Source organism: Salvia splendens, chromosome 22 (genome assembly GCF_004379255.2).
Source record: "Salvia splendens isolate huo1 chromosome 22, SspV2, whole genome shotgun sequence".
NCBI lineage: Eukaryota > Viridiplantae > Streptophyta > Magnoliopsida > Lamiales > Lamiaceae > Salvia > Salvia splendens.
In genome coordinates this window covers 807772-835717 of record NC_056053.1, presented here as the reverse complement: position 1 = coordinate 835717, position 27946 = coordinate 807772, and the positions used below count along the sequence as shown (strand labels likewise).

The following is a 27946-nucleotide window of genomic DNA, read 5'->3' as shown; positions in this document are numbered from 1 at the left end:
AAATATTTAATTCGTATAAGAATGAAATAACTTTTAGAATCTTGATATAAAAATCTATACTATAAATGCATCTCTGTACTAGATCAACAATACCCATTTCAAAGTGCAATATTCTTATGTTTTCATTTACACAATAGAGGAATTATTTTGATTTTTGGAAGTCATTAGTGTAAATTTAGCCAACACTTTAGCTCTTGCATATGTAATATAGATTCAGGATATAGGAAATAGGCAAATAAATCAGAATCAGGAAAATATTGAAGCTCAACCAGTCTTGCGAAGTGAAAGAGATCAAAGTCACAAGAAAAGATCAAACAATGTATCATAACATGAATCAAAATTTATCAAAATACGAAATGTCAATGAATAATGGGATCTATCTATAACTAGTGATAGAAAACTCAGATGCATTCAAAACAGATTTCAGATCACCAGATATTTGTTATAGAAGAAAAAAAACATTAATATCAGCCAGAGACTGCTACTGCCACAAAACAACCTAACCAAGAATGCGCCGCCAGAGGGGAAAAGGAGATGTTGAATACAAGTATCCACCTGCCTACACATCTCCAATTAGTCGAGGGAAGGGCCCCAACTCAAATAGGGGCTCCATGGAACGAGCTAAGCCACAGGAACGGATCTCATAACGAGGAGTTGGAGCTATATTAGGTTCGCCCTCTTCAAAAACCTTATTGTTCTGCAGTAATAGGGCCAAATGGATTCAACAAAATCCAGGTATTTCTCCTTCAACCACTCTTGGAAACCCTTCAATTTCTGCTTCATCGCCTCCTTGTAGTCCATATTTTTTATGTCAACAAGAGGTTGCCATATGTATTTTTGCATGGCTTCTTTTAGCTTCCCACGGAAAAGGTACTCGTGTACCACCATGCAGTAGGCAGGAAGGTTCTTGACTATTCTGACAGTTTGCATGAAGCTGAACACGTAGAGGCTGCATATTCCTCGGATCATCTTCACATAGAGAGCAGCAACTATTGGTCCAAGAATCCATAAGGGAGTTAATTCTTTAGATACTTCTGATCCATATATGAGGTTAACTGCAAGGTACACCGGTGTGCTGCAAACACAATGCAGATAAAGTCATCAACAAGAGACACCGAACTTGCCATCATAAAGGAGCAAATGGTGTGTTTCAAAAAGAGAAAGCCCAATGCAGAAGGCAGGCCATAAGAACAGAAAAATAAACTTTATGAGGACAATAGAAACAAATTCTAAAACCAAATCGCCATAGTAATTCTGAAAACCATCTCTTGCTACATTATAATCATAAATCAAGACAAAAAAATCCATATGATAGATAAGCCAACCCTCCTACTTCTACTAAGCACCGAGCACCGACTTCAAAGCTCAGATTCAGCAATAAATATGCAAAATTTGAAATAATAGCCTTTCTTTGCTAGTTACAGAAAAAGGAAGCGACAGAGGGCTGAAAACAAATGACTGTACTTCCAACAGTCAGAGAGAGAGAGAGAGAGAGAACAAATGACAGTACTTACAACATTAACAATGGTATCTTTATTGTTGGATCCAAGCTCAGAAAGTAGCACCAAGCTGCCTTAAAAACTTGAGGTCTTCCATTGTTTTGCACAACATTTGACTCTTCTGAGGTTTCCTCAGAAGGTTCTTCGAGAGCTCTCTCCACTGGTTGTGTTCCTAGTGGGGTACGCAGTAACATTAACCAGTTCTTAAAGAGATTTTGTATAGCCAAGGACCTGGTTGTTCTCTCATCTTCTGCTGTATAAGGTGCAGGCACAACATTCTGTACCTTTGAAGACTCAACGAAAGATTCTTCACTCTCATGCTGTAAATAAGAAACTTTAATAGGATTCTTTAGGGACTTCGAGTCATTAGCTCTGCCACCCAGATCATCATGTCGACTGCCGCCTTTGAAAGCTGATATTTTAGATATTTTTGACTTTGGTCCAAGAACACAAGAAGCTCCACTACTGTGCAAGATGTTTAATCAGTTTCATATGAAACAGGAAAAAATCAAATAAAACAATCAAGCATTGAACTTGTTAACAAAATAGAAGAAGATCCAAGAGTGATCCTTATGAGGTTTATAACAGTGATCATATTCATTAAGTAACATAGATTTATCACCATAGACAAGCTTCAAATATAATAACAGGATAAAATCTACACAATACATATATCACAACTAAAATGACTTGCTAATGATGCAAGTGGCATGGCTAAAAGGTACTCCTATTATATTAACACAGATAATCAACATTTGGTGCCACCAATGGTTGCTCAAATGACATGTTCATCTACATGTTACCATTTCAAGATTCATTAAAAATCTTACAAGTAAATCTCTAACCTTGAACATGATCTGGATTTTAAAGAGATTAGTCTATCTTTTCTCCCAACTCGTGGGACTGTGACTGAGGGCAAAAGGTATTGCAGTTGGCTACCTCTGTCCCGCACTGAGGGCACACAAGGGAAGCTTCTATAAGAGCCCTGATTAAATCCACCAAGAAGAATTGACAATAAGGACAGATAACAATAAAGTTGATAAAGCAAATGACAAGTAGGTGATAAATATGTCCCATCATTTTGAATTGGGTTTCTATCAGGCCATATTATCTGGATGACAATACTCTATAACCATGAAGACAACAACACAAATGATTTGAAATGCATTCAATATAGCAACTTGACAAACATATGTTGATCTAGGACCATCTCGAACATATAAACATAACAGTTTCTACCAAATAATGCATCTCAAAATCATTCAAATACTAAATTATCCTTCCAGAAACACTTTCCAAGGACAGCAGTGAAAATGTTAGCTCAATTCCCATTAATCAATAAAATATCAGATTTACCTGCAGCAGAAATGTTGATAATTCCATCATCTACGCATCAAGCAAGCAAGAATTTCCCACTAAAACCATGTTCTCACATACAAAAGCACGCCTGAAATGAAAGCCAAATATAAATAAATGTTTTTCTCCAACATTATATGATACAAATATCAATCAATGCATTTGTAAATTAGAACAGAATCTAACAAGAGAAATCATTTCCTTTCCCAAAAAAGATCCCAAATTCATAAACGTATTAAGAAATTTATTCAAAACGAAGGATAAACATGCCCACCCTTCTTCCGTCAATCAGCAAACAATTTAAATTGGAGAAATAACCTTTTCCTAAATTCAGTACCACCAGATTATCAGAAAATGTTACAAAAATTGCGACGCATGATCCAAAGTTCAGATTTTTATAGAATTAAACAAAACGACGCCGCCTTATTTGTGGATATGGATTGCACCCATGTATATCTATGTATAAATTACACGCAAACAGAGAGGGAGAGAGAGGGAATACAATAAATTCTGAGGCGGTGAGGTGAAATGGAGCGATTGTGAGCTGCGAGTGATTCTTGGATAGAATATGCAGAATATGCAGAAAGAGGGGAGAATTGGATAGACTAGACAGACAGTCAATAGAAAGAGCGATGTCAAATTTGTGAAATTAGGGTTCTTCGATGCCCTTTCTTTCTTGATTTTATGTGCTATTTTGAGAAATTAGGGAGATATTGCGTAGATTTAATAAATTAGTTAGTTAGTTAATTAATTAATTAATTTTAGTTAGAACCGAACTTCATAAATTGTCTTCATATGTGTGCTAAAGTAGGAAACATTTTAATTTAAGGTTAATACAATTTTTTTATCGAGATTTTAATGTTTTTTCAAAGTACTAACTCCATTTTATATGAACATATAATAATAGGATAGCAGAACAGTCATCTTGTTGAATTTTTACTTGGATTATCATTTTATTTAAAGTTGATTTTATTCGATCGATACATATAATAATCTAAAGAGCTGACTCATATTCGGGTCGAATATATCATGCGTAACATAAATCAATCCTTTCCATAAAATAAAAATTTCAAAGAAAAAATGTATGTAAGAGAAAGAAAACATGATTAATTTATATTCAACTAATGAAGTCATTTGTAATTTAAAGCTTAATTGAAATTTAGTAGTAATAAAAATCAAATTCTAAAATAAAACACAAACTCATTATTTTAATCAAATAATTAACCTCAAATTGTAATTCAATTATAACAATAAACAAAATATAAAATTAAATACAATGACTTTATTTTAATCAAAGGCAACTTGTGACTGACTCTGAGTTCCAAAGATGAGGTTCTTATTTTCCACCATTCATCAAAGATAATAGATTCCAAAGAGACTATTATAATGCAACCCCTCTTCTTTTCTTGCATTTTTGCACCCAGAAAACAGAGAGAGAGAGGTTGAGGAAGATAGCAGAAAAACACAGTACACACACTGAAGCTGAAAATGGCTCTGAGAATGTGGGCTTCTTCGACAGCAAATGCTCTGAGACTCTCAACTTGTGCTTCGAAATCTCCTGCCTTTTCTCTCTCTAGAGCCTTTTCAACTGGTGAGAAATCATTGATTCTTTATACTTTTTGGAATGAATGAATGATGGTTTTACTACTGATTTTGCAGTTTTGGATGATTTGAAGTATGCTTCTTCGCATGAATGGGTGAAGCATGATGGCCCGGTGGCCACCATCGGAATCACAGACCATGCCCAGGTGAACAAGTACATGTGGTTTATGTAACGGGAGATTATATCTCATACTAACCAAGAATTCTTACATATGTTATATACGTATACATACATACATACATACATACATACATTGGTGGAGATACATGGTCGGATGCGGGGCCAACAAATTCGAGTTTTTGTAATTTATATTATTTCCGTCAACTATCAATAATCTTAGTAGTGGACGATAAATAATCTTAGTCGAGAAATAGATAAAGATAAAAATATTATTGATGTATTAGTAGCATTCACTACTATGCAATGCCAACGAAACTATGCAATGTCTTCATGGACCCACAACGTATGACTACTGTATATATATAACATAGACATGATGCGATGGGTAACTCATAGGATGTGTAAGTGAATGACCATATTCAAGAATAACAAAATAAATACAATGAAATGCAACTCAATTAGTATAACATTATACCTTTAATTAGTAGGTTAGGTGTCCAAGTCACATAGTATGTTTAGGGTAACCCTTATTCATTGCAAAATCAAAATCAAAATCAAAATCAAAATCAAAATCAAAATCAAATTCTCATGAGTAAATATTCAATCTTGTTTAGGACCATTTAGGAGAACTTGTGTTTGTGGAGCTGCCGGAAGCGGGGAAGGAAGTGAAACAAGGCAGTGGTTTTGGAGCCGTCGAGAGTGTGAAGGCCACTAGTGACGTGAACTCTCCGATCTCCGGTGAGGTCGTCGAGATCAACACCAAGCTAGCAGAGTCTCCGGGACTGGTAACTTATCACATCTGTTATATAGACCAATTCAGATTCTGTGTTCATAATCTACCTCTTTGTCTCATCTAAACAAAGCATGACGGCTTTCATACTCACACCGGTCAATAAAATACGAGACTAGAACACGCGAGAGAACAAAATATTGATTATTACATCTCCACATTACATGCATGCTAGACCAATTCAAATCCCTTTTTGCCCTCGACCTCAAGTTTACGACACTAATCACTGGTGCACTTATCAATAAAATACGAGATTAAAACACGGGAGTGAAAACATAATAATAGTTACAGTTCACATTACATGCATGCTAGACCAATTCGGACCATGCCCGATAGTTTTCATCAGTGCATAGACTAATAATATACTTACGAGATTAAAACACGAGAGAGAACATATGACATCGTTCGACGTTTTCCTAACATATATTGTGTTTTTGTGATGAAGATTAACACAAGCCCATATGAAGAAGGGTGGATGATCAAGGTGAAACCAAGCAATCCCTCAGAGCTTGCAAACTTGATGGGATCCAAAGAGTACATTAAATTCTGTAAAGAAGAAGATGCTGCTGCTCACTAATCATGTCTCCATATGATTTATTTTTTCTTTAATTTCTAATTTTCTCTTTTCTTTTTTTTGGTGTCAAAAACTGAATTTCATAATTTTATGCATTATGTTAATTAAGTTCCGGTTAATTAATTATTAACCACTTACAAATCTAAAAACGGCCTCGTTGACGTCTTCTTCTTCGAAAAAAGTATATTATGCTGAAAGAGGGCAGTCATGCCGTTTCTGGCCGACCCTAAAGGTAAATTAGGCCCAACTGGCAGTCTGGGAAGCCGCCGCCCCTCTTAAATCTGCCGCTGACCGATTTAGGATTTGAACACTATTCGTCACAGCTTCATATATAGTTCTCATTTACCCCTATGGTGACTCGACCTCTGGTTGGATGGAAAATGTGTTATCAACTAAGTTGTACTTCATCGTCTTCTACTAGATCTTATGTTGTTATTCGTATCAAGATTCAGCATGTCTACACGTAGCATCTCCAGATCAAATGTAAAATGTAAATCAAGACACAACACAATGTAGGTTTATCCACATTTAGATATCATGGCAGAAGACAAACTCATAATTTACATCAAGATTTAGCAGAAACCTGATCATGGATTAGGCGAACTCGTGGTCGAAACGAACATCATCCCCACGCAATGACTATGTACCCCATCGTTCGGTATATACAAGGCTGTAGCATCAGTATGCTGCCATGAGGCTGGACCTACACCCATTCGACTCAAGTCCACCAACATCCACCCAGACTTCATTAACACGCGAAAATAACTTAAAGTGAGAGCTATACTGTGCGATAGAGTAAGCATAGCCACTCTCCGCAGACGTCGAGTTAGCCCACTCGGACCTGCTCAAACTCAGAGCCAGCTTCTCGGCCTCCTTCACGATGTTGGTATCCCTCGCGAACCCTGAAAATTCCCTCACTGCAATGCAGCGGCTCCTCCACCAGTCGGGCTGGAGGTTGAGTTCGGGCAGGGGAAGAGGAGGGTCGGCCTCAAACTCCGTGGGGAGGTAGAGCTTCACAAAGTAGGCCGATGAGTGAAGGGGGCCGGCATCTGGGACTATGCTCGTGAGGATCGGGTAGGTTATTGGCAGCCTAGAGAAGTTCAAGTTTGCACCTTCTGTATACTGAAACAGTCTGAATAAAACATAGAAACCAAATGCAGCAATCAGTTTGTTGCTTCGTTACATCTCTAAGGGTGCGTTTTCTTTGATAGAAATGGCGGAAAGCATATATATTCATATTTTTTCGACTCTTTCACATGTTCGGTTTAGGGACCAATAAAATTCCGGTCAAATTTTTTCGTCTTTTCGTATACCTCATTTTCTTACGATAAATTGGCAATGGAAGAAAACACACCCTAAAGATTCAATTGTACAAGAATATGAATGTGTTTCATTCCCTTTCCACCACACAAGGTTGTTGGAATATGGAGCCCGAAAGGAAGTGAATCAGTCACAACCACAGCGATCCAACTTGGATTACAACTCTATATTTTTCCTATATATAGTATATACAGTTGTTCTCTCCTTGTAATTGCCATCCGAAATTATAGTGAAATCCATGGCTTGACATCACCGCATACATAGATATACATTGTATCGAACTGGACAAATAATTCCTAAATTTATTCGTTTATATTCGTGATTACTTGTGTGTTTATTTCCGAACAACAAAATAACTGACTTTTGGTTTTCTCCTAAAACAAGTCAAACAAACAAGAAAGCTAGACTAATTAGGTAATTCAAGAGATCAAATTGAGGCAACTTCACTAATAATACCATAAACATTGAAATCCATACTTCAAAATCAATCAAAATAATAAGCATCATGATGATAGAAACAAAAATTAGGGGAAAGGGTACCTGTGGAAGCCTTTCTTGGTGGCTTTTTCGAAGGAAATATCATCAGATGGAGCAGTCATCCAAGCTGATTCTCTGTAGAATCTCACCTCAAAATCGGATTCTGAGTGGACAACTGAGTACTGCGGAGATTCTGATTCCTTCTTCTTGCATTCAGCTCTTTCTGTAATAAATGTTGAAATTGTTAAAATTAAGATCAATATTCTTGCACGGCCCATTTCCTCGAGAGAGATTAATATTGGTGATGGAGTCAATTGGTGAGTTTGTTTCTTCAACTTTGGAAAAATAGGAGAAACAGACGGTTGAAGAATCTGGTGGTTGAAGTAGGAACGAAAGCTTTGGTGTGTTTTGCAGCGTGATTACAGGTATAACTGTACAGAACCGTAGAGAGGGAAATGAAGAGAAGACTTTGGTTGGTTGATTATCTTTTCTACATTTTTCTTCACGACCTTGATAAAAATAAAATGCCCCTAAAAACATTAAATTTTTTATTAATAATGATAAAGTCATTAAATTGGCTAATATATGACTTTGCACAAACAATTACTCATGTGGTGATGTTTTGTAGAATTTGTAATTGGAATTATGTTGGTATTTATTTTCAATGAACAAAGCCCAAGCTATTCTATTGCTAGCAGTTCCAGGTGGCATCGACCGACCAATCTGCCGGATCATAAGGTCCATTAAATTCGTCTTTAGAATGATCGTCAACTCCACAATGCGGCAATCCTGTTCCAATTCTACGGGATTGAGGTTCACTTTCGTTTACCTCTGCATTTTTCATTTTGACTATGACAATGGACCTTTTTTGCAAGTTTCGACCACGAGTTTTGTTTTCTGTATCTCTCGTTGTCTTGAAAGCTTGCAAGAAAACCGCAGATGTCTTCTTGAGCCCCCTATCTTAAAACGTTTGGCTCCATCACGCCGACAAGTTTCTAGTTATAAAACTAACCAAGTACAAATAAAAACAGATTTCATATCAAAATCGAAACTTTAATAGCATAACTTTATATATGGTCGAGTTGATTTCAACAATCCACAATTAAAAGACCTTCATCTGTTTATGAGTTTTACATTACCCTAATATATATACAAGATAGACGAAATCAAAACGCGATTTTATAAGTCGGATAGAGATCCCCTCTACCGAATATTTCATTACGAATCACATCGGAAATATCAAGGGACAGCAGAGGAAAATTGCAATAAAAGTGATTGATTCAAACCATTTGTTTGTGTAAGCAATGAAAACTCTCAAGCTTCACTTCTTCACTATCTGAAGCTAGTAGGAATAGTGTCTGCTGTGAAGTACTCTTCTTTAACCTCTTTCACGGAGCAAAATCTCACCTGTGAATGCTCCGATATATATGTGAGAAGCAACGAGATATAGAGGCATGGATCAAAGAGAGAGAATTACGAATAGAGTGTTTACTTTTCTTGATTTATATGACACTACATGATTGAGTATATTTCATCCTCATTACACGGCTATCATATCCTACCATTTCAACGTGATAATTGGAATTTACGAAGAATAAGTATGAAGGAGATGGATACTCACAAGAGAGGCATATGATTTGAGCAAAGGCTTAACTAGCTGCCAAAATGGCTTGAATATGAAAGGAGCATCTACGAAGAGGACTTGACCCAATCGCCTCGGGTAGTAGCAGTAGGACGCGTCAAACTGCAAGCATAAGACAATGTAAAGCAACTATCACGCTACTTAAAATGTATTCGGATTAGAGCACAGGCAAAATTTAGCATATCATTAAATCACAAGTCAACATTATTAGAGATTTACCACAAATGTTAAGAATTTAAGATCAGTGTTTTGCGTCTGGAACCCACGGAGATCAATTAAGATGACCACTTGTTGCTGCCCCTCGGGGAGTTTGCTTAGTGCCTTCTCAATCAAGAAAACACACAGACTCTCGTCTTCATTAGGTTCGTACTCCTGTGTTGATGCATAAGACGAGCATCGCCACAAAGATAGTTAGATTTGAAGCAACAAAAGGCAGCAGGATCTACACTATTTAATAGGATTCACTTCTTTACAAATCCACAATGTAATATCAGAGGAAGATATTCGATAAGTTTAGCTTGCATACCCCTGGTAGATGCTTGGATGCTTCCACTATTAGCACTGGTCTGTTGTGTACATCGAGATAGTCATGCAGACGCGCTTTTCCAGTTTCTGCAACACGTTTCACTGATTCTTCCGACAATTCAGATACACGAAAATCCTTGCGCCAATTTTGTTTTGGGAAAGGACAACTTTTATTCTCTAGTTTTTATGTTAAATACAAACACGGATTTATTTCAAGGGGAGAAAGAAAGACAGAAACACTTACTATGGCTTTGGTCAATTTGGAAACGGTCTATTCAACAGAAAACTTTCGATCTTTGAGGAACCAAAGAATCATTTCTTCATCATCTCGTCCGTATTTTCCCACTGGCAGATTGCTGTGTTGTTTTTCAAGCCTTGTTTTGACTTCAGCCACAAGCTACAACATTAAAGACTGAATCAACCATACGATTTCTTCGAATTATTATAGAAATGAAACGAATGATAATTCCTTGCAGATTGCTAATCATTCTCAACCATCAACTGGAGCATCTATACGAAAGCCTTAATTGAATAATCACTTCCGGTAGCTAATGCAAATGATCATGTAGAAAGCATATCAAACGAAGCTAAGACTTTAAGGTTTTTTAATGTTCAAGAATCACTAAACATTAGTTTGCTTAAAGTACCAGTTGTTAGGATCCAAACGCACAAGTAATCACGACTATAACAAGACAAACACATGAACTGTTTATCCCGTTCGATACGATATGACATTGAGTGATGTCAAATTGTCAAGCCACAGATTTCACTATAATTTTCGGATACAACTTACAATGAGAGAGAAGCGAGATAAAAACAATGAACCCTAGTCCTAGTATAACGGTTGGATCATTATGGTCACGAACTGATTCACTTCCTTTCAAGCTTCATAATCAACAATTTATACTTCAATTAGGGCAATGCTTATTGTAATTGCTATTGATAATGGAAATTATAAAGGTTCATTATAAAGGTTCATTCTTTCCTTGAAATCCCCAACCACCCATTGCCAAAATCATGAAATTCTACCAATGAGAGTTGTTACCATCAATGAAACAAGGCGTGGATGAGTTATCTAAATCTAAAAAATAAAATAAAAAATGCTAAACATGCATCAAACTAAAATGATGCTCATATATCATATTCACACAAAATAGGTAGCATATCATCTCTTGTATACTTATATGGTTGGTGTTAATTTATTTATATAAGATAAGATTATGAATCGTTTCGTGGCTAAATCAGCTCTCTTTTAGTATATAGAATAAAATTATTAAGCATTTAATTCAATGCTCTCTTTTGAATCTCTTTTAGTATATATAAAATTATTAAGTATTTAAATCACCTTTGAAGTTGTGTTAAATCAGCTCTATTTTAGTATATATAAAATTATTAAGTAGTATTTAATTCAATGCTTTTACAACATTTCTTCCATCCTCAAAGTTTGTATATTCGTCATAAAATGATATGTTTACAACTAGTTCCTCATGTCCCACACAAAAATGTAGATATCATAAAAACAAACCCTATGTGTATATATAGCCATCATTCTTCCAACTAAACTTTAAAATGATATGTTTACAACTAGTGGAGTGCACACGGAATAAATGAAAAGAAACATATATAGAAATCGATAACAGAATAGAGGCATTATTAGTAATAAGTCTCGATAACTTTCGAGATTTTTATATGCACATGACTAAAAATTGATCATTCCTAAGCAAATATGCCATTGGTATAAAGAAAAGTGCAACCCCCTTTCAAGTACATTGGCCCCAAACCAAATTAATTTCTTGCTTTTCATATACTATTTCTTTTCTTTTAGTCCAATCCCTTTTGACAAAGAGGCAAGACCTAGCAATATTCTCTCCTCCCTTTTCTTGTAACGCAGTTCAATTTAGTGCAGACGCTCTCGCATGAATCTTTATATATACAATGAAATCGAGAGACGTTCTCATATATATGAGTCTTTATATGGAGTAATAAAAATTGATACAAAATAAATAATAAATTATTTAATGAAATATAAAGAAGGACAAGGGACATGTCATTAAATTTTAACCACATATATCACATCACATGGTTGTTTTTATTTCTATTCTTTTTTTTGAAAAAGATAGTATCGACTATTAGTTAAACCATCACAATCTTGAATTTGTAGCAAGTTGAATATGTGCTTTGAAGAAACACTCTTTTTAGATGGTGTAAAATAGTGCTTGCAAACCAACATATGCGCGTGCTCCTCTTCCATTTTAAATACTTGCTATCATGACTCATAATTGTACCTTTTTTCTTGGGGAAATTAATAATTATATGGATATAATTAGTATAGTTATTTTTCTTAAAAGATGTGTTTTTTTTATTGAGCTCTTTATGTATGTGATATAATAAAAACAAATAAAACATCACGTTGGAAGGTATATAGTTATTAATTGTATGTAAAAGATTAAATTAAAGAAATTTTTATCTCTCGTGTAACTCGAATTTTAATGTTACTCTCGTTCATGTAAAGAAATTGCATAGATCTTTGCAATTACTTTATTATGTTAAATGTAGTATTCTTATGCTAGTATTTGAAAACACACCTCTACATTAAAGTGTTAAAATGTCCCAAAAAAATACCACATCTACATTATTAATTCAATCCCTATATTATTTGAGTTTAAAACCTATATTATTAGTGCCCTAAGTAATTACTCAAAACCTATGCACCACACAAATAGATATTATATGAACAAATTTAGATTTTATTCAGTTTTTTATCGAATCGAATTGTAAATATAATACATAGTGGAGTAGTTCGTAACTTAGGCATAAGGCAAAAAGAATATTTATATTTCAAATCAGCCCTCAACATGACGCCAAATAAAAGTCATGCATCTATACGTATCATGAGCATATAATTATTTTCGGATACAATTTGTTTTCAAATAGTAAAAGAACTTTAGAATCCTTATCCTAAATCTCCAAACACAATCATTAATTTATCTTTTCCCTACTCATCCTATCTAAAGCCTAACAATATGCTAAATTCGATTCTTTCTTCGAAAGCAATTCATATCTGATTGATTGATAATCAAATCACACTTAATCTTTCATCGACCACTAATGTTAAGAAATCAAAATACTATAATTAATTGATCAAAATTGTCAAAAAAGATACGATCAAATTTTGATCCGTCTGATAATTTTTAAATTCGATTTGATAAACCACTATGTAAGTTTAACATTGTCAGCAGGCCAATTGTCTCACACACTTTGATTTGAGTTAAATTGTATATGATGGAACAATCGGAATTTAACTTTATTCCATTCGAAACTCCATATTTATAATCTTCTTCATCAGTTTGACAGCACACTCAACACCTACTCAGTTACACCAACTATTTGAAACATGTATACAGTATACGTCATATGAACAATATATTGCACGTAGACTACCTGAATATTTCATTGTGACTACTAGCAAACAATGCTAAATTTCATAGTTTTTTCGACCGATTTTAAACATGAGGGTAAAACGGAATTTGAATAAGGTGATTCAGACAACACAGCTATATATGTTTTGTTTTACTGTACCAGACTCAAACTTTCATTGTCTTCCATTCTTTGCAAGAGTAATATTCTATGAAGCACAAGCTGGCAGTCTTTCCCACTTTTATCAAAAAGGAATTTGTGCCCAAAAACAATAATGTCATCAAAAGCAAATAATTTCCCACATGCCCTCCACACTATTCGATGGCACTAACACAGATTTTGAGAAGACTATTTAAGGATGATACCAAATTTAAAAAAATTTAAAAAACTATAAAAAATATATATACTAATTTTGTTCACATAATGTGGTGTGTGCCATTAGGGATTCTTGAATGTGGGGAATCTGTGCTTTCTTAACTTTACAGAAAGCTAGTGTTTTCCACTGAGAATTGAATGAAAAGAAAGAAAATTTTAAATACTGAGAAATTTGTTGGGTGGTGGTGAAAGTGACACTTTATGGGCCTATATATGTTATTCCTTTCAATAAATATTTTGCCTAATTCCTTTGCAGCATGAGAATATGAGGGAGGTGTCTCAAAAGAAGATATTTGAATTATAAATATATGTAATTGTGTATATAAGTGTGTGTGTGTGTGTTGCAAGAATTTATCCATAACCCTAAAAAGAGAACCTATATGATGAAGGCTCTCCTGCAAAACACAAAACTAGTGCTAATCCACTTCAACAATCCATTATGGAGAATCGTTTACTATTTTTTAACTAAAATTATTTGTTGCCATACTTTCTTGTTTAGCTTTTGTGTTAATCTAAAAAGGGTTTATTTTGTTTTACATGTGAAATTATTAAACAAAAAAAATTGCTCCTTTATATTCTGTGTATCACAATTTTGCTCATTTATAGCCGGCCTTATCACTTTTGAAATCTCTCGTTACATAATTATTTTATTTATTACATTATTCGAATGCTCCCATTACAATTGATGATTTTATTACCGTATTACACTATTATGATTCCTTTTGAAAATTTCAAATTGAAAAAATCACCCATCATGGAATTCCAATCTTATAAATTCATTTGACAAAATGATGAATCTAAAATAGATATTTACGATCTATATATTAATCGAAAATGATTCCTAAATTTTATTGTATGACATCCCTATTGTCATTTTATGATTTGACAACCAAAAAAATTCAACTACTAAAATGAAAGTACAATGATGATATACCATCCAACCAATAATTATAATTTGGATATGTATTAATGAAGGCGCACGTACAAATTAAATTAATAATATAGGAGTTGGATCTTTCAATATATATACGAATATGGTAGATAATAAAAGGACCTAACTAATTTGAAAATGAAATCACATAAAATTGATCATAACGTCACGCCCAGAAATGGGGACACGAAATTATGAAGTCTGGATCACCATCATTTTTTCAAAATCTAGTATACTTTGAAATTTCTATGCTTTGTCACGTTTATTTACTTTTCATATCTTTTTTTTACTAACATTTAATTTTTGGAGTGGATAATTAAATAATACCCATTTCGTCTTATTTTACTAGGCCTTTGAGGTTGAAACACAAATCTTAACAAATAAATAATTTTAATAAAATTTCTTATAGTGTAAGTTTATTTGTTCAAAAAGTAGGACAAAGAAGATTAAAAATAATTTATAAAATACTATGGAAAAGATAAAATAAGTGGATATAATGAGTATACAATGAATTATGAATATTTGGTATGTAAATTTTCATTTCAGATAGTGAGTTATTGAAATGTAACGTTCAAATAAAAAAAAATAGTATGTTGAAGTGATTTCTGAGACTGTGAAAGTAACATAGCGTGATTTTAGTAATTTAATTCTATGTACTATCAATAGTTTTAATAGTCAATAACATGAGTTTTAATGTAAAAATTTATAAAATAAGTAATATATGGTGAGAGAAAAAAATAGGAGTATTTTTTTAATAAGTATAGCATTTTTTAATTTTCATATTCTATCAATATATAATTATGGAACTACTATTTCGCTCTATTTATTACTGAAAATAGGGTCCATCATTTATTTATTTTCTTGTTTTTTTAATGTTAATTTACAGTATGATCTTTAATTCAAACTTGCAATCACCCAATACAGAAAATGGTCCCACCAAAATTTAGTACTACTACTCTTTAATTCAGTCTTCTCTTTGCCTTTTGCTTCATTTTTACCACTCTCATTTGATATCTAAATGCAGTGTTATTTAAAAAAAAAAAACTCAAATTTTATGTAATTTCTACAACAATTTGTATAAAATACAAAATGCAATATAAAAGGGCAAATCTTGAATATGCAAAAAGAGAAAATCTTTAAAAATATGAAAATGCTTTGTATCAAAGCAAAGACAAACTCAAACAGGAAAGCAAGAACTGGTTGTTTGCAAATGTGGTAAGTTTTACTGCTAAGGATTCACACCAACAAACTTACAGCAACAGATATATCTCCACATGAATTCTCCTCAAAACACACACACACACACACACACAACAATTAGGATTAAATATTTTAGAGATGTCAGCCTATAAAACTCCCAAAATCTTTAAAATAACAAAACCTTATTGACCACAACCTGTTACTCCCTATTTTAATACCCCTCAAACACTGAAGGTTCTCTAATTCACAACTCATTTTCAAGAAACAAGAATCTCACTCACTGTGTGAGAGAGAAACACCCATCTGTCAGATGGGGTCACTTAGAAATGTGAGTGCAGATTTTTAACTTTTCCTTTGAATGTATTCTGCCATTTTTTTTCATGGTCACAGATAGATGCAGAGAGAGTTTCCATAGACAAAAAATTGGAATGAAACATGTTGTAGTTGTTGTGATCACATTACAACAAGACAACAACAACAGCATATATGCATACAAACCACAACAAACACAACCTTGTTAGAGCAACAACAAAACTCAAGATTCTTCTCTAATGGCCTCTTCCTCTCATTCCAAAATCCCAATCATTTTCACCCTTGTTTCTTTCCTCTTAATCCTTTCTGCCTCCTCTTCCCTCTCGGCCTCCCCGGGAGTCCGGAACCAGACTCTTCGGCCGCAGGAGGAGCTCAACAGGCTGAAGAGGATAAGGAGCTATCTAAGGAAGATCAACAAGCCTGCTGTCAAGACAACTGAGGTCAATTTCTTGCTCTTTTCTTGAAAATGAATGTTTCTTGCTTTGATGTTGTAAAGATTTGATTTTTAAGAGTTCCCATGTTTCCAAATGCTGCAGAGCTTTGATGGAGATAAGATTGATTGTGTCCCATCTCATCTTCAGCCAGCTTTTGATCACCCTAAGCTCAAAGGCCAGAAGCCATTGGTAACTAACTGACTAACTAACTTTTGTTTTTCTCAATAAAAAAGCAATCTTGATTTCAACTTATTCAAGAATCAATGTGTTTAACCTCAGGAGCCGCCGGAGAGGCCTAAAGGGCGCGGTGGAAATGAGTCGGATTCGGAGACGCTGCAGGCCTGGTTGGAGGCAGGGGAATCATGTCCTATTGGGACAGTTCCTATAAGAAGAACTACTGAGATGGACGTGTTGAGGGCTAGCTCCCTTCGTAGATTTGGTCGAAAGATCAAGCGCGTTCGCAGAGATACAACGAGCAGTGATCATGAGGTTTGCATCTATCACATTAGTCCAAGTTCATTGTGTAAAAATTATCTTTCTTTGGGTATAGTTTGATTGATGTTTGTGTCTGTGGCATTTGTATATGGTGAGATACACTGATCACTGATTACAAGGTTTAGTTCAAGAAAAGCACCAAGTTTATGTCTGTTTATTGCCACTTATGTTTTTCTTGTAGTTATTGTGCATTAGTAGTACATTCTTGAAAATGTGCAAAAATTGGATCTTTTTTGGTTTTCAAGTTTGATTGATGTATGTGTGTGTGTATGCAGCATGCTGTGGCATTTGTGAATGGTGATGAGTACTATGGGGCAAAGGCAAGCATAAACGTGTGGTCACCACGCGTGACAGACCAGTACGAATTCAGTCTGTCACAACTATGGGTGATTTCTGGCTCATTTGGGAATGATCTCAACACCATTGAAGCTGGCTGGCAGGTCTGTGCTCTGCTTGTACATTCATCACAAAATTTATGACTCATATCTGTCGCCTCCCGCCTCATTCAATGGCGCGATAATCTCACCTAATCTTGCAATAGTACTAACTAGTCATTGCAAAACCTCAGGTTAGTCCAGAGCTGTATGGTGACAACTATCCTAGATTCTTCACATATTGGACAGTAAGTACTCTTTCCACTACCATGTGTTGTGTCATGTGTGAGTTACGCACGCTTAGTAAAGTATACGCGTTGTTGTGTAACAGACGGATGCATACCAAGCAACGGGTTGCTACAACTTGCTATGCTCGGGTTTTGTCCAGATAAACAACAAGATTGCTATTGGTGCAGCTATATCTCCAAGGTCAAGCTACAAGAACAGACAGTTTGATATTGGCCTAATGGTTTGGAAGGTATATATCATTTTCTTGATCTGTTATGTTTACCATATCGTGCTCTCGTTTCCTGCTCAACGCAAGAACAGAACGCTTCGTTTATCCTCTGATATACATCAGTTAGGTGGCCTAATAGTTAATCCATTATAGTTAATAGTACTAATTCTGCATAGAAAAGCGTCTAAGAAAGGTCGTTCGTGCAGGATCCCAAGCACGGGCACTGGTGGCTGGAGTTCGGGTCAGGGCTACTAGTCGGCTACTGGCCTTCATTCCTGTTCAGCCATCTACAAAGGCATGCCAGCATGATCCAGTTTGGTGGGGAGATAGTGAACAGCAGATCAACGGGTGCCCACACGTCGACGCAGATGGGGAGTGGCCATTTTGCTGATGAGGGGTTTGGGAAGGCCTCATATTTCAGAAACTTGCAAGTGGTGGATTGGGACAATAGTTTGATCCCTCTGAATAATCTGCACCTTTTGGCTGATCATCCAAGTTGCTATGATATTAGAGCTGGGAAGAACAATGCTTGGGGGAATTATTTTTACTATGGAGGGCCAGGGAGGAATGGTAGGTGTCCATGAATTAATAATCAATGGGAAGAAGAATCAAGAAAATGATGATCATTGATCATGATGTTGTTATATAGCCATGTAGAGATAAGATAGCCAACATTTTGGTGTTTTGGTTTTTTTTTTTTTTTTTTGGTTTTGATTCTTTGTGAGATTCTAACATGTTGCAAGTTCCCCCAGTGAAGACTTCATGTAAATGTTTTTTAGTTAAGAGGAGATGATGAAATAGAAGATTTTGTATTTTTTTTCTTGTTTTTCCCCTTACTTCTTCAAAAGGGAGTAAAGGGATTTGTTTACTAATCCTCTATCCCAACCTTTTTTTGTGTCTATATAAATATAAAATATTATTTTATAATATAATAGTAATAATAAATGTTTAACATTTACTACTTAAAATTGGTTGTTAAAAAATTATATTCACTCATAATAGCTAGAATAATGAATTATTAAATTAAAATATTAATACTTCCTCAATTTCACAAGATAGTACTCTACAAAAGGTTGTGGCATGTGTGTTAATTACTAGTAACAAATAGTTATAGGCTAGCTAATTGGAGAAAAATGACAAAATAAATTTAATATTGAAGAAAAATGACAAAATAAAAACATAAAATATTAAAGTGAGACATCGAAAAATGAAGTAGAGGAAGAATCATCCCCTCCCAAAAACAATAAATGAATATAAGAGGTTGCAAGTGTCAAGATACACAGTGATTGACTACTGTTCCATTGAAAATTGAACCTGTCTCACTAAATTAGTCGAAAATAAATGTAGTTGAAAACATTGCATGATAGGAAAAGACTTTTCTTTTTCCATTTTAGTTTAACAATAAAAAGACTTAATTATGACTAGATTTTTTTAGTCAAAATATAAGAAAAAATTAGCATGGATTTGCATGTGGGAAATGCGTGGAATGCGCCATGAAAACCATATTTGGCAGAACTCAAGATTTAGATTTTTTATGCAAAATTATCTATATTATACAAACCAGCTTTGAGACAGTGGTTTTTTCAATCAGACAAAAATAGAAGCAAATAAAAACAATAAGTGTATCTCAGTTAGGCCACCGATGCAGTTTGGTTTGTTTGTATGTTTATATTATAAAAATCAATAAATCTCAGTCAACTCAATAATCGATTTAATAAAACATGCAGAAATGCTGGGACCAAGAAACTGGGTTTTTTCGAGAAATGATTAGGTAATATTATGATTATGAAATTAATATTTTGGCATATATTACAAGCAAGACCATGAAGATCAGTGTCAAGTTTCTTGAAATTGAGGGTTGTCTTGTCTTAATATATCAGTTTGGATTGGTTTATTGTTCAGTAATTTTTTTTCCTAATTTGCCTCCCCAGTGAAAATGGATTGGACGGTTTGAATTGATGGCTTAACCATGGTTAAAACGGTCAAGATTACATTATGTCAACCATGATTAGTAGCACTTGGTATCAGAGGTCACGACCATATTATGTCAACCATTATTAGTAGCGCTCTATAACAACGATCACAATCATGTTGACAGTTATGTCAACATGATAACGATCATATATCAAATATAATGCTATTATATGTGGTTAAAATAGAATTAAATAGTCCAATAATTAATAAGGACTGCATCTGCTGGAGCTCTCTCTCCAATGTTGATCAAGTTCGCGATTGTCTTACCGTGTGACGAGTCGTAACTGAAATTACAAATATGCCACTAGAAATATGAGTTCGTAATCAAATATAGGCCCGTCTCGCTCTTGCATTCCCCGGCTCACACGAATGTGTTTGTATGTAAATAAGCTATGAATCACTTGTTCGAACAATCATATGCTACTAGGGATCATGTCCTGAGACCATTTTTTATCATGAGATGAGTCCGAATTGAAATTACAAATATGCCACTGAAAGCATGAGTTCATATCTAATCCGAACCAATCTCACTCCTTCCGCATTGTATGTAAATAAACTATAAAACGAACACTCGTTCAAACAATCATACTAATTTTTTATGACAAATATACCACTGAAATATGAGTTGAGATCTAAATCTTAACCATTCCACCTACTTAATACTTTGGTGTCATAATGGTAAATGGACCAAGAATTTCCATTAGCAGTAGAAAATCAAGAATCTTCAGATGTTTGGCTTGGGACATGTGCTTTAACAGATAGTCAAAGAAATGCATTAAAAATGATAACCACTCGTCAATTTATGTACTTGAATTTCTCCCAACAGTTTGAGCTGCCACTCAGTAAATACAGGCAGTGAAAAACAGTAAGAAATAAATTTCACAGCCAATAAAAATAAAATCTTTTTCAGTGAGGTTGAGAACACATATATTCCAGTACAAACCAAAAGCAAGAAGTGATAAATATTTACTACAAGCATAAATTTGGACAACCATCCAATTGTCTACAATTCACTACTTACATTTCCTCTTATCTGCTAAATATTCCATGCCAACCCACAGCTAGCCTTGTCCAGATTTCATGTAGAAGATAATCTCAGCGAATAGTCGAATATCGACTTTTCTTGAGCTATACCACAAATTTCTTATTATGTCATTGCTTCAAATAAACGGCAATAATACAAGAAGGTCCATATTTATGTTGAAGCAGAAATATCAATAATGCAAATTAGGAAATACTATGCCACAGTAAAAAATGGATCATGAATTAGAACAATTTAACACTGTTTGGATGCAGCTGATGATCAAACCAATGAAGCTGATTCCCAATAAATATTGTGCAGTGCCTTTCTAAATTTCTCACCTGCATTTACTATAAACCGTGATGGGCGTCATAAGGTGAGAGAAGAGTGATGATAGATCTTGAACTTTTCTCGAACCGAGGCTCTTCCACGACAGCAATGGTCAGAATCAACGAGTAGAAGTTATAGGAACATATTCATCAACTTTCGCTTCCTACTAGTTTGAAGGCATGGTCGAGAAATGTAATTAGGTCATCTAGATTACGGATGTGAGAACCGTGAGGGTAAAGAACACTGGTTTGCTCGTGATCCAAAAGAGTTCGAAATGGACTGAAATCGATTCCACTATGGTTATAAATCATGCTACAAGTTCTTTCTAAAGAATCACAGAAGTCCATGAATGACTGTTCTTCAATAGTTTCTGCAAGATCGGTAGCAGCAATACCCCAATTTTGCCATTCGGCTTCAGATTTCATCTTCAGAGTAATGCATTTGATGTTTTTAAGGTTGAAAAGGAAAGAACGCGAAGCTTCAGATGAACTCAGGTTGATGAATCACTTGGAACTTGTTATTTGGTAGAGCATGACAACATTGGCTAATGCAAACCAAATCAAGAATATGAAAAAATCTCTAAAATCCATTCTTACAAGAACAAAATTTTGCCATTTTATGAGATAAGATAAAAAAAAATATCACACATATTACTGCCCACCATTAGACTAATTATCACTAAGATCCATATATCTCGAAACAGTAGAGAATAAACGCGCAAAATGTATGTAGCAATTTTAGAATTCGTGCCAATTCCCATTCGTAACGTAATACTTGTAACTAGCAATCATCACTGATCTCAGCAGTGATAAACTCAAGTAGCAATGGGATTCGAAAAAAAATCAGGAATCTCAACACATTGGCTTCCCTAGTAGTAGTAGAGCTGTAGGCATCGGTTGAGATAAACCGGACAGCGATAATTGATTATGCCATTTATAAAAGATATGTATTGTTTCGGAAGAATATACATGCATTAGCTGCGAGATTTCTGTGACAAAGCTCCTCAAACTCATCGCATTCCTTGAGGTCTTCAATGTATCCAGCAGCCTCGTGATATTCTCTCAAAAGCAAATCCCACTGGCGAGTGACAAGGAAATAGATCATAAGAGTAGCCCAAACGTATGAGATATACTAAGGTTTTTTACACACATTACTTATGAATAACATTCTTACCACCCAAGAAATGTTGTAACCATTGAACCAGTTGTGATTGATTGATATAGTATCCTCCTGAAAACCATGACCCATGTCAGCTTATTTATATTTAAGGGAAAAATAGAAAAATTACGTAGTTCATTGACAGCTCGTGTATTTTCAATGGTGGGAAGATTCTTATGAGGAACAGACAATATAACTCAAAGCTTCAATTGAATACCAGATTATGAACTTGATGGTACCAGAAGATAATTTCATGTCGTTCCTGAGTGCATTCCAACCAGACTGCCTGGAAAACAAAACATAAAATAAAGAATTTAACAAGACAGCCATGAAAAACACTAGAGGGGTGGTAAGAATGAAAATTGGTTTACAACTTACCTCTTCAAATTTGGGGTACTTTGATTTGCAAACATCTTCAAAGATATTATAGACAGAAGACTTCATATATCTGAATAAAAAAAAGTGATAATATATTTGAGAAAATAGCCATTAGCTAATTATTTTAGTATCATTACGGATTATTTGGACTGAGAGCGCTTTATTCTTAAGCAAACGATGCTCCACGACTATATAAAAATGAAACAATGTTCATCCTCACCTGTCGAACACAAGGTGATGTTGACTCGGAGACAGAAAATACCACTGTTTCCTGCCGCATACGTTTGCTGACCAACTATATGATCTGAACACATCGGCATGAAGGGGAGTCCATGTACCTGCAATTGAAACAAAGTTTCACCTTTTCCCCAACTCATGACAATATGACATATGGCGAAGTTTGGAGACAGATAGATGATATCACAATCCTGAGAAACAAAAATAAGTAACTCAAACCTTTTGCTCCCATATACACGAAACGATAGTCAGAGCAATTCACTTCATTCCTTTCTTGGTAACTCTCAGGATCAACATGCATATGATGTTTATCAAGATATAGATTCAGCCAATCATCGAGGAAAAAAACAGGTGTGCTATAGGCAACATAATCCGGGTACTCCTGCAAATTTCCAATTAGCAAGATAGAAGAGGAAATTTCTATATGTAGTGAAATAGCACCATGACATTAGTTAGAAAACTTAAGCATAAGTACCATGAGCGAAAAATATCGAAGATTCCACGCATAGATGCCTTACCCTTAGACCTGGAAAAAGGAAGAAGAGTAAAAGAAAAACTTATACTTCTCCTTTTCCATTTGTTTTAGTTATTAAGGGGCCGCGAATCAACTGCTTACTACAATAGGAACGACAAAAAGTGTACTCAATCATGTATCATATCAATCATGAAGCAAACGGATGCTTAACTAAAACAAATACAACCATCATTAGAAATGATTAAGAACTACTTTTACTTACCACCAGCATTCAAAAAAATCTTCCTTTATCAGTAACCGGAGAAGGATCAAACAAGTAATCAAAAAAACGATATTGAGTAAAAAAACACACCCTTACAAAATGCCAATCCTTCAAATACAGCAACGGCTTTCCATCAGCGGCGCCATTATCAGAGCTCGAGCTACTGATCCAAAGCTGGATGAATTCGGAAACCGACATTTCCAACCTCTTTTGATCAGAGAATTCCCTCGTAGCACAATCCGCAACCTGGAGAAATTAGGGCGAGCAATCAGAAGCGTTATCAATCAATTTCCCGAAAAGCATCAATACTGAGAGTAACCTGAACTCTGGAGCTGCCGAATTGGTCGGAGAAAAACCGGAGATTGGGCTTGCCGTCGCCGGAAACCCAGTCTCTGCAGGCCCGCCAATCATCGGTGAGCCCGGTTAGGATTATCGGCTGGTTTCTGTCGAGATATTTTTCGACAAATTCGGCGTAGGTCAGCTCCTTCCCGTTCACCTTCTCCACTTCCCCTCCGATTTTGAGACCCATCCCCTCTCTCTGTATGCCGGCGTAGTACTGCAGGCAATTCAGAGAAGCGGTAATCGTGTTTCGGTTTCAAACTGTTTTCGATTGACGACTTTAGTTGAGAGATCAAAACTTGACCGATTAATAATTTCAATCAATAAAAATTCATTAAAAATCGATATTCCAAATTTGAAAAAAGAAGGGAAATATTATGAAAATAGTTTATAATATGAATACAAAACTTCACAAAATAAGTGTAAGATAAAATAACAATATAATCATAGTTGTATTAAATAAAGTGCACATATTTGTACAAATCCAAAACTTTGATTTGAATTATTGCATATTCTCATCTCAAACAATATGGAAATATCTAGGACTAATGATTCGTTTAAATTGGTTACCTATTTAAATATACAATTGAACCGAAACGGATTGATTATCGATTAACTTATAAATTTAATTTTCTCTTAGATATTGCTTGAAAAATATCGTCGGGAGCCTAATGCAAATTTTTCAAATTTTGAAGTTTATCATTAAAAATTACGTGATAAATAAATCAGAATTCAACCAAATTATATGATTTTGCTTATGTAACCAAATCTTGATTAAATTATTACTATATCTATGTATATATTTAATGAAGAATGAAGAAGGAAATGTAAAAATCCTTCAAAAACCACTTTAATGATTTCCATGTTCAAAAACAAAAGAAAATGGCGGGCTAATATAGTCTCTCTCTCTCTCTCTCCAGCCTCACTCTCACCAGCGATTTACAGACAGTCAAGATGCAGAGCTCCGGGGAGAGCATTGTGCTAACACAAATGGCGGAGGGGCGATTAGTGTGTGAACGCGAAATTCCAATTCAGCAGCGGAGAGTCGACACTGCGCTCGTCTCTTATCGCCAGCTTTTCGATTCAGCCAAGTCCCGAGCCCAAAACACCATTCAGCTTCAAGGCAATTGCTATATGTTTGTGTGTGTGTGTGTGTAAAAAATCGGATTTAGGGTTTAATTTGCTGATTTATGTCTTCAATCTTGGTTTAGAGGATTCTATCTTTGGTTAGGGCAACGAGCAAGTAATGATTTTCAAATTTTGAGTATGGAATTCAGTGATTTGGGGCTATTGTGGAGTTTTTAGTTGGAATTATTGTTGAATTTGGTGGTTCTGTTGGCTGTGGCAGAGAAATTGGGAAAGCTAAAAGGGGAACTGAGAGAAGCTGAGGATGCTCTTGTGAAATCGCTTGCTGGTATTGCTCATTTTCTCTATTTATGATTTTGGATGTAGAAAATGTTCAGTTTTCTTTAACTTTTTCAATAAATTTGTATTTTTGAATAGGATTTTATGCTGAAAAGATTCAATCTTGCAGTGGCTTAGTGATAGATAGGTTTATAGTGTTGTTCAAGAGCAGATTTTGGAGCAACTAATATGCAAAGAACTGTGTCGTTGACCGGCTAGGCTCCGTAGATAGTTATTGATTAAGGTAGAGTTAGTTTCTACGCTAAAACTGCATGTTTGAATTGCTGAGTTCAGGGAATAAAGCATATTCTTTTCGTTTAATTTACCTTCATCACGTAGACTAATGTCTCTTAGCCAGCCAGTTTGCTGATAGGGTTGGAATGTTTCTTCATCAAATCAAATATCTACACAGCCACTGATGTCAACTTGCAATATAGCTTAGTGTAAAACCATGTCATGTCAAAGGATATCTTGTGAGGCATTAACTTCAAAAGTGACATTCTGCCAACAAATTTAGTTTGTGCATTTGGAAACAAATATTACCCGATCCACTTAACGATATGTTTTTTGTACCTTTTCCCAGATAGACAGGGGTATTTGTTTTTATGCAAATTTCAAGGAAGCAACAATTTTGTCTCATGATACACTAACATGTCGAAGAACCAACAGATGGTTTTGAATTATTAACCACATTAGCTGTGGATGATGTTAGTTAATGCCGACAAGAAAAAATGTTTATCTGCTAGTTTGTTTGAGTGCCTGTGCTAATCTTTTATTTTTGTTTCCACAATTGTAGTGAAGACTCGGAGAGAGGCAAAGAGGATGACGATCATGGAATCTTTATCTGATATGAAAGCTAGAGTAGAGGAATTGAAAGGACTTGTGAAAGATCAGAGGGAAAGAAAAGATGAATATGCTGCTATTATATCTCATCAGTCTGAAGGTGTGTTCTCACTTTCTATTACTCTGACTTGAATTGTTTTCTTACAGAAGTATTACACCATTATGCTTGAAAAATTGGCTTATCAGCTGATGTTATCTTTAGGAAGTGTACATTTCCGTTCTCCGATTAGGCAAATGAAATTATGAAAAACTAAGTGTAAAGAAAAATGTATCGATTGGATTACATAGGAATTGAGTATATGAAAATCTGAAAATGCAGCCATCCATGAATACCAAAATGGAGTATTAATAATTACTCTTTTTTTAAGCTGACTGCATATCTGCATTTTCTTTTGGAGAATAGCATTGACAATATGCAAGGAAAAGTCTGGTCAGAAGGGGGGATACAATGAACAAATAGAGGAGGCTATTTCTTGGTACAAAAGGGTCCTTGGTTTCCGTATTGAATGCGGACATGGTAAAGAACTCCCGGGACCTGCTGAAGCTCTTATCTTACATCATTTTCATCAATATGGTATTTCTCACCCATTTTCTTTCTCCTAGGTGTAAAATTCATATTCACAAATATTAGACCAGAGAACCCGAATGAAGAGTACTCCTTTATCATTCGTCATGAGAACGAGACCTATAGTTGTAAGTAACAAATGTTTTCCATTTTTTTTATCTCTTCGAACAACAATTTATCATTTTGTTTTTGGAGTTTCTCTTTAGTGCTCAAGTGTGATCCATATCTGAGTGGGACAAAAGAGCTAGTGAATGAGTTAAATAAAAGCAATGGACTATTCAAGTTCGTGAGAACCATGAGAGAGAAATTTCAACAAGCTGCAGCACAGGGTACTACGTCTTTGTATCTTTCATTCATTTCGTGTATAGGGATCTGATAAAGAATTGTGCTATATACATCTCTTTCGTCTTTGGCAGGTCATGTTTCTAAGAAGATATATAACGACTATCCAGGGATTTCCATGCATAGCTCGTCTCTTGATCAAGATTCTTCAGTAATTACCACTTCTGCTCCTGTAGCTTCGTTTTCTACTGATCACAGACATGAATCTACCCCAGAGAAGGGACTGCAATCTGCTCAATCTAATAGCATTCCGAGAAATGTTGGCAAGGGAAATCAGGTTCAGTCTACCAACTCTGCTTCTTCCGTTCGTCGTTCCTCACGCCTGAAGGTAACTCACCTGCAGAACGTGTAACGTATGCAGTTCTACTGTGTTGGTTTCTCGATATGCAATGATGATCTGGTTCTTCACATGTCTTGTAACTTCTTGTTCTATAGTTATATTGAACTTTTACAGTTCTGATTCTGACCAATTTCAACTCTACTCTTCGATCTTCTGTACTTGCAGTGAAGTCCTTGCTTTGATTCTGACTATGGAAATGTGATTAAGTGACACATGTACACTCTTAAGGGCATTCGCAATAGTAGTCCACAAACTATACCTATTATGCTATTCACGTGTCACGTAAACTTTCACACTTAGTGATGACCACTGTTAACTGACGCACCTTGTGCGCCCATCTAATTTGTAGAGAGGCGCAAACATTTGGATGCATGATA

General features: G+C 35.1%; 7 protein-coding genes across 11 annotated transcripts; 3 read left to right on the top strand and 4 right to left on the bottom strand.

Moving 5' to 3' along the window:
- Positions 1-320: 320 nt before the first annotated feature.
- On the bottom strand, positions 321-3553 carry LOC121787673. Of its 2 annotated transcripts, none has more exons than XM_042186478.1 (5): positions 3358-3553; positions 2856-2946; positions 2345-2484; positions 1515-1961; positions 321-1075 (listed from the first exon to the last, which is right to left on the bottom strand). In XM_042186478.1, exons 2-5 carry the CDS (start codon positions 2883-2885, stop codon positions 661-663), a joined length of 1032 nt encoding a protein of 343 aa, XP_042042412.1. In that variant the 5' UTR covers positions 2886-2946; positions 3358-3553; the 3' UTR covers positions 321-660. The 2 variants fall into 2 exon arrangements, with proteins under 2 accessions (XP_042042412.1, XP_042042411.1); XM_042186477.1 differs by having other exon boundaries at positions 1515-1964; positions 3358-3552.
- A 690-nt stretch (positions 3554-4243) lies between these two features.
- Positions 4244-6050, top strand: LOC121787478 (glycine cleavage system H protein, mitochondrial-like). The gene is made up of 4 exons (XM_042186209.1): positions 4244-4446; positions 4515-4603; positions 5193-5363; positions 5814-6050. The coding sequence occupies exons 1-4, from the start codon at positions 4344-4346 to the stop codon at positions 5943-5945; spliced, it is 495 nt and encodes a 164-aa protein (XP_042042143.1). The 5' UTR covers positions 4244-4343; the 3' UTR covers positions 5946-6050.
- A 531-nt stretch (positions 6051-6581) lies between these two features.
- On the bottom strand, positions 6582-8269 carry LOC121787477 (heme-binding protein 2-like). The gene is made up of 2 exons (XM_042186208.1): positions 7803-8269; positions 6582-7074 (listed from the first exon to the last, which is right to left on the bottom strand). The coding sequence occupies exons 1-2, from the start codon at positions 8015-8017 to the stop codon at positions 6621-6623; spliced, it is 669 nt and encodes a 222-aa protein (XP_042042142.1). The 5' UTR covers positions 8018-8269; the 3' UTR covers positions 6582-6620.
- Positions 8270-8825: 556 nt separating this feature from the next.
- LOC121787796 (CRAL-TRIO domain-containing protein C589.09, mitochondrial-like) lies at positions 8826-13512 on the bottom strand. The gene is made up of 6 exons (XM_042186635.1): positions 13486-13512; positions 10151-10177; positions 9908-10042; positions 9601-9753; positions 9361-9483; positions 8826-9146 (listed from the first exon to the last, which is right to left on the bottom strand). Exons 1-6 carry the CDS (start codon positions 13510-13512, stop codon positions 9072-9074), a joined length of 540 nt encoding a protein of 179 aa, XP_042042569.1. The 3' UTR covers positions 8826-9071.
- Positions 13513-15959: 2447 nt separating this feature from the next.
- Positions 15960-18713, top strand: LOC121787396. The gene is made up of 7 exons (XM_042186105.1): positions 15960-16581; positions 16678-16764; positions 16855-17064; positions 17346-17510; positions 17639-17692; positions 17776-17922; positions 18108-18713. The coding sequence occupies exons 1-7, from the start codon at positions 16381-16383 to the stop codon at positions 18483-18485; spliced, it is 1242 nt and encodes a 413-aa protein (XP_042042039.1). The 5' UTR covers positions 15960-16380; the 3' UTR covers positions 18486-18713.
- Positions 18714-21953: 3240 nt separating this feature from the next.
- On the bottom strand, positions 21954-24447 carry LOC121787487 (2-oxoglutarate and iron-dependent oxygenase JMJD4-like). 3 transcript variants are annotated; one of them, XM_042186221.1, is made up of 8 exons: positions 24056-24447; positions 23827-23982; positions 23219-23381; positions 22983-23100; positions 22763-22832; positions 22624-22670; positions 22400-22456; positions 21954-22303 (listed from the first exon to the last, which is right to left on the bottom strand). In XM_042186221.1, exons 1-8 carry the CDS (start codon positions 24263-24265, stop codon positions 22288-22290), a joined length of 837 nt encoding a protein of 278 aa, XP_042042155.1. In that variant the 5' UTR covers positions 24266-24447; the 3' UTR covers positions 21954-22287. The 3 variants fall into 3 exon arrangements, with proteins under 3 accessions (XP_042042155.1, XP_042042154.1, XP_042042153.1); XM_042186220.1 differs by having other exon boundaries at positions 22602-22670; positions 23833-23982; XM_042186219.1 differs by having other exon boundaries at positions 22602-22670; positions 24056-24439.
- Positions 24448-24903: 456 nt separating this feature from the next.
- On the top strand, positions 24904-27801 carry LOC121786052 (kinetochore protein SPC25 homolog). Of its 2 annotated transcripts, XM_042184569.1 has the most exons (8): positions 24904-25198; positions 25424-25489; positions 26276-26422; positions 26726-26839; positions 26926-27015; positions 27094-27216; positions 27304-27557; positions 27735-27801. In XM_042184569.1, exons 1-8 carry the CDS (start codon positions 25030-25032, stop codon positions 27735-27737), a joined length of 966 nt encoding a protein of 321 aa, XP_042040503.1. In that variant the 5' UTR covers positions 24904-25029; the 3' UTR covers positions 27738-27801. The 2 variants fall into 2 exon arrangements, with proteins under 2 accessions (XP_042040503.1, XP_042040501.1); XM_042184567.1 differs by having other exon boundaries at positions 27304-27801.
- The last annotated feature ends 145 nt before the right edge of the window (positions 27802-27946 follow it).